The 6444-nt window shown below is 35.0% G+C and overlaps 1 protein-coding gene across 1 annotated transcript in view; it reads left to right on the top strand.

The window, feature by feature from the left end:
• The first annotated feature begins 691 nt into the window (after positions 1 to 691).
• The window catches only part of LOC142355294 (dynein regulatory complex protein 11-like), a 33380-nt gene continuing 27627 nt past the window's right edge, over positions 692 to 6444 (top strand). Inside the window, exon 1 of the mRNA XM_075407504.1 lies at positions 692 to 1142. Coding sequence (XP_075263619.1) covers positions 1002 to 1142 — 141 coding nt within the window. The 5' untranslated portion in view covers positions 692 to 1001. The remainder of the gene's footprint in view (positions 1143 to 6444) is intronic.

The raw sequence follows: 6444 nt of genomic DNA, 5'->3' as shown, positions 1-6444 counted from the left end.
TCGTAATAATTCAATATGTATTGACTCGTGCTCTCCCGGGTCGAATGTTTTCGCCCAAAAAGATGTAAGAGTGAGGCTGCAATGGAGTGGGAGGAGTTTTAGGAAAATGCAGCTCGAAACTCTTACATTTTGTTTGGCAGCCAAGTGGGGTAAAATGATGTAAGTGTGAGGGGGTAATGGAGAAAACAACTCCTACGTCATTTTACCCCGTTGACAGACCAAAAAGATGTAAGAGTGGGGGTTTAATTTAGTTAATTTATCTGTTACCCCCCTCCCCGCCCACTCTTACAACAAAAATGAGAGGACTTTAGGAAGGACATCCGACCCGAGCGGGGGGGGGGATGGACGAATTGAAAAGATCGGGTGGTTGAAAACTGTTGTCCAAACATGAAAAATGGAAAAGTTCGGCCATTGAGTAGAGCTCTGGTTTAAGAGTCGGGTAAAAATCAAATTCATTGTGGAACCATCAAAAACTATCTTGATAATTTTACGATTTGTGCTGACAGTTGCAACACTGAAACGAAACATGTGATACTGTCTTCTGTGAAATAAGCGACATCCCAGCTGTAGTTGTGGTTTTTTATTACGTAATATTAATATAAGTATAAAGCAATGTACTTTAAAATTTTCTATAGCTAAGCTTTCGTTATTTGTTTGCATGGCTAGTGATTTTTTTCACGTGCGCATTTAGTATTAAACCGAGTATATTTTTCATATCTGCAACAGAGTATTGTTTGTTGTTTTTATCTTGTTCACCTGTGATTAATGCTACAAAGCGACACAAGTGAAACGAAATTTCCATTATCTATCAACTTGTATCACTCTCACTCAGTCATTCTTTGAATTTCACAGTTATTTTTCAAGCTTTGGGACGTTTTTGTTAAACCACAGCCGGCGAAAGGAAGGTATAACCGAACTGTATCACCCCCGAAATAACAATTAATTACGGCTAAAGTGAATAAGTTTCACGGTTGTTTTCTATTCTGAAGTAAGTGTGAAGAATGTCCCATGCGTGTTACAACAAACAATGGCTGTTGGCCCAACAGGAGATCTCTGACCTGTTAGTGGAAGAGTGTCCCAGTGAGCCTCCTAAGCCAGAACAGGACAAACAGGTCGCCCTGCAGAATGTTGCCACTCTCTATGTTAGTTTAGTCCTTTTTACATCATAAAGGTTTAAAAACTTTAGTTAGGATAGAGCCGACCCACCCCCCCCCCCCCACCACCACCACCACACACCATTCGTATGTTCTATTTTAGTGCATAGTGACGTCCTATATAAAAGCACTAAGGGAATTGATCTGAAAAAATATGATGCTTAGGTTAAGGGTTCGACTTCGACTTATCCAAAGAACATGCTCAACTTAAATAGAGAACGAGGAGTGACTTCCGTGACAACCTGAACCTTAGCTATACAAAAGTGGGATTTATACCCCCCCCCCCCCCCCCCCCAAGCTAAGTGGCCATATAACTTTTACACCCCCAGGCGCCCGTGCTACTTTTTCACAGCAGTAGCGTGCTATACAACTTCATAAATTGTAACGGGGCATGAAAACACTGGGAGGAGGGAACGCGATAGATCATAAAAGTCTTACCTCGGACCCAAAATGTCACGCCATGTGACTGTTTTCATATTGCACTTAATTACCCTAGTCAAAATGAAAACTAATTTTGCCTAAATGTAGAAATGTTTTATTCAAAAGTGACTATAGCTTCCACTCTGTCTAAGCGTGGCATGCATTTCCAAACGATGGAAAATTTAAAAATGAAAATGTGGTTTTTATTTTCACTATTTCAAAGTTAATATTTACAATCAGCAGTGCAAAGTAACTTTCACAATTTGATGGTCACACCCACAATGGAAAACTATCAAACTTCCATACAGGGCACCACCAATTTCGGTTCTTTCCCATTATACCCCCCCCCACCGCTTAGTGGTCAGACAACCTATAGCCCCCCACCCCAATCATGGTAAATATACCATAATGGGGGACTATATTTTCATGGGGAGGGGGCTATAATGGGAAAGACCACCAATTTCTGCTGGTGATTAGTATGTTGGGGCTGTTTTTTTATGTATTCAAAAAATACAGCTAATAACTTGCAATAAAAGTGAAGTGTTGGTACCGGCAGATAATTGTAACGATGCTACATGTGCTTGGAGCAATTCTGGCATGCCGATAATTCCTTTTTTCTAAAATTTTGCAGGGGAGGATAATGTAGTTACCTGATTTTATTCTTAACATCAAATTTTATTTTCTTAACATCAACGTACGCCGCAATAAAATCGTGGCAGTGAAATTACACAAGCAAAAACTAAATCAGTTCCACTCAACAACGTAGCGCATCTACTACCACTAATTTAATCATAAAAATTCAAATTTCAAACATACATTTGCCAACAATCCGAATGTAGTTTGAATTGGGTTGACATATGTAAACCATTTTAGGCATTATTTGCTGATTTTCTGACATCCGCAGAAATAAACAAAAAAAGAACAACTGCCAAGATGTGATTTTGTTCCTTAAAAAGAAATACTCATGCAGAACAAAAGGCGTGAACAGCATGGAGAGATAAATGACCTGAAGTAACCATGCCACACTCATCAAAAACCCTTTGATTATCTTTAACGGTGACGCTGAGCGGTGTATTTATAACCAACATTTATCGCGCCCAGTTCGACTTTTAACGTCATCTCAGTATTTTTAGCTTTTTGCTTGTTTATCCAACCAAATTTGGGTATTTTTTGCAAGATTGTTTTGTGAAAAAATATTACAGCCGGCTCAAATCCCTTTTTCTTCGAGTTTTCTGCGTTACGACAAAAATTTGTATATTTACACACATTGACTAATTAATTAACATTCCTAAAATTTTAACACCATGGGAGATAAATGACCTGAAGTAAAATGAAGTGTAATAAGAGACTCCGGACGAGTCGTGCATATTTGTTTGCAACTTTTAAAGCTTGTTTTATTACAGCATCTTTCTCCATGCAATCCAAGTTGTTGAATTGGCACCCATTTTAACAATTTGCATGTCTAAGGAAAAATAATTAGTCATTTAGGTATTAAATACCATAGAGTCAAAAAATATAGGCATGCTTTCCTCTTTGCTCATGTGGTTCAACTGTCTCATGATTCTTTATTCTTAACCCGGGTTGAAATTGAATGGCTAACTTGTAAGAACTTGCAAGTTTCTTACAAGTTCTTACAAGCCGATGCATAGCCTTGGACATTTTTCTTCCAAAAACGTGCAATTTCCTACAAGTTAACCATTCAACTTACAATTTCCTACAAGTTAACAAATCAAACAAGTTACACGATATCACTTCGTCTGTGCCAATAATATATCTTTCTGATTCAGATGATGATTCTGATTCTTAATACAGTTGTTTAAAAAAAAGTAGACTCCGAAAAAGTGTGAAGTAAAATAAAGTAAACAAAAAGTGGTATAAAAGGATTGAAAGATAATTTAATTAATTAATGAAAGATGCTTATATATGAAAGTAAAAGTGGAAAAAGATAACTTGAGTTGAAACAGATTAGAAACAACCAATTTGTCAATTTAGATCACAATATGTATTACATACAAATTGAGCAACTAATTTCCCCGCGTCTTCTACAGTAAACGACAAAAAATTGAATTTAAACAACCAATTAGAGTTGAGCTTGACCCGAACAAACTTGCAAGAAACTTACAAGTTAACCTTCGACTTGCAAGTGCTTACATGTTAACCATCTTTTAATGGAAACTTGCATGTTCTTACAAGCTTTTCATCCGATCTCGACCCGGAAAACTACATGTGACAATCTTCCACTGGTGTGCATTTGTCTATTCTACATTTTGAAAAAATTTTAGATTATTTTAAAAAACTTGCGAGGGAACTTTGAGTTTTCGTTGAATAGCTTTGACTTTTTTCTTCTATTTTTTTTATTTAGTGAGCTGATAGTCTAGTTGAATTAACAAAAACCCGCCATTAATTAATATCAAATTGTTCAAAATCAAAAATTCAAAAATGAGCACAGTTTAGATAATTGTAATTCCTTTATTGAAATGGCAAAAAATGCGTATCTAGATGCTGACAGGCGCAATTTTTCTTTCAAATGTCGGCATTTTTCAAGTTGGCTAAATTTTTCAAACATTGGCATCTCAACTAAAAAAAACAAAAAGTTAGAAGTTCCTCGAAACATTGCTGTTTAAAACACCGCAATTCTTTTTGCCTAATGTTTCGACCCACTTGTGGAGCAGGAACTATATACTCCACTGGGTTTTTTGTTCAGTATATTCTGGTCGATTGATGTATTCATCGTAGAGAGTTGTAACTGTTATCATTAGAAAACCCGTCCAGCGTAGGTCGTGGAATTAAAAAAACTTTTTAGATTTTCCATTTTCTTCAGTGAAATTTTGAGTAACAAAATTTTGTTAATACCAGACGGTGTTCCGTTGTCTTTATTCACATTTTCGAATAATTTGTCAATTTGCTAAAATTATTTAAAATTTTTCACAACAATGTTATTAGTTTTAAGGATAGAGTGCTGCTGATCAGTGTCATCCGAGTCTTTAGGTTAACAATTTTGCTTTTCGAATTCCAGAATTTTTTCATCAAAAATTGCTCCAAATACGCTTTGTTGTCGAGTTCTAATTAAAGAAGCAGGAAGTAGATACCCAACTTCTGGGCTTTTGAACTTTCGCGTCCTATAGGAGTCTTCTGGTAATGATTTTTGCCGGCTTTTCGAAGAATTATCTCAATTATAAAAATTGCATCGTTTTTTTCTGGATTATAGAAGTATTTCATTCGTCAATTTTCCCATTTTGCAATTATTTGGAATATGTAGGTGCTTTTTAGACGCGCAGAAGAATCAGGGCTAGGTTTGGGCTCATCTTGAATTCTTAAAATCTATAGTTGTACGGATTATATTGGGGCGCTGTCTTTTTCAAAATAATTTTGCATTCTTGTTTTTTTTTGTTGATTACTGATGAGAATTTCAAAACAAGGACCAATTAATGATAGATCCCATATACAACAGAAAAGGCCCCATAATTATATTTTATGTCTTCAGAGGAAAGCTCAAAAATTTTGTGGCTTTTGCATTGTGCTCAGAAAACTTCAATTGATTTTTTTTGTGTTAACTTCATTTGTTATTCTTTCTGCAACCTGATGATTTCGACTTTTTATTCAAAGCTCTAATTGGGTTCTCTAGTAATTGTAAGTGAACATATGAACCTATAAACCTGTGAGTGCTTTTAGTTTTTATCTAATGCTTGTTATGAATTTGAATATATTTGTTTTAAGAAAATGTCAGTGATGTCTTGCAGTTTGCTTCATTTTACCTCATTTCTGTCTCCGAGTTTCAAAGTATACACGTCAAAATTGATTCGAAACAAAATTAAAGATCAGTCTTCATAGTTCTTTTATATTTAATTAATGATTTTTTGGCTTTCTTGCTACGAAATTTCATAAAATTTTATGCTTTTTGCAAATCTGCCTGTGTTTGAGCTGATTGTTTGTTACCTTTTCAAATAGTCCCATGGATGATAGGTCCAATTGGCATTAAAAGAATTCGAAAAAATTTAAAAAAATTTTTTTTTGTGAATAAATATTTTAACAGCTGCAAAACCGTTCTCTCAGAAAAATTAATTGAATTTTTCTGTTGTTGACATTAATTGACGTTCTTTTCTTTGACGTAAAGCATGTACCTGACAACCAAAGGACTTCGTTTCTTCCAATGGATGTTTAGATTTTTAGTCTCAGATTTGAGTTAACAGTTAACAGTTTTGAATTACCTAAAACATTCTTTTTCAAAAGAAAGTAAGCTTTGAACTTCCCAATGCTTGTTCTCATTGTCGCCCACAAAACACTTGTATTCATTACTGAAACGTTTGCCAACTTTCTGTTAATCTCAACAAAATTTTTGAAGTTGGTTATGTTTTGAATGAGGTCTTCGGGGCTTAGCGTATTCATAAGCATTTCGTGAGTATTCGATACTAGTCAATATTTGTCGTTCTTTTTGATGTCTTTTTCACAAACGCATGTTACGAAGAAGAGCCATTTAAATCAAAGCACACGTAAGCTATGATATCAAGTTTTTTGTCAATTAAAACACTCACAATTGCCTTTCTGAGCAGTTGCACGCTTTTCTGTTTTGTTAGGTTGAAACTTAATGGATTTTTTTAAAATATTTGTTTTAACGAAATTAATGGATTTGTCCTTTTTAGAGTATTTTTGCCAGCTTTTTCTCTGTAACGACAGATCGCATCTTTTTCCAGCAAACAAAATCTAACCTTTTTAACTATTTTAATTTCAGCTAACGGTTTCTTGGTTTTGATACTACGCATTTTCATAAGAGAGATATGATTTTTAAATATTTTCCCATTTTTTATTTTGTTTCCTTGACATAATATCACACTAATGGGGTAGCCTGTTTAGTGTAGAAATTGCGCTGTTG

The sequence above is a fragment of the Convolutriloba macropyga genome, unplaced genomic scaffold (assembly GCF_964194025.1).
Source record: "Convolutriloba macropyga unplaced genomic scaffold, txConMacr16.3 SCAFFOLD_428, whole genome shotgun sequence".
In the NCBI taxonomy this organism is placed as follows: Eukaryota; Metazoa; Xenacoelomorpha; order Acoela; family Convolutidae; genus Convolutriloba; species Convolutriloba macropyga.
Note: the sequence above shows the minus strand (reverse complement) of the source record. Positions and strands in the feature narration are given on the sequence as shown.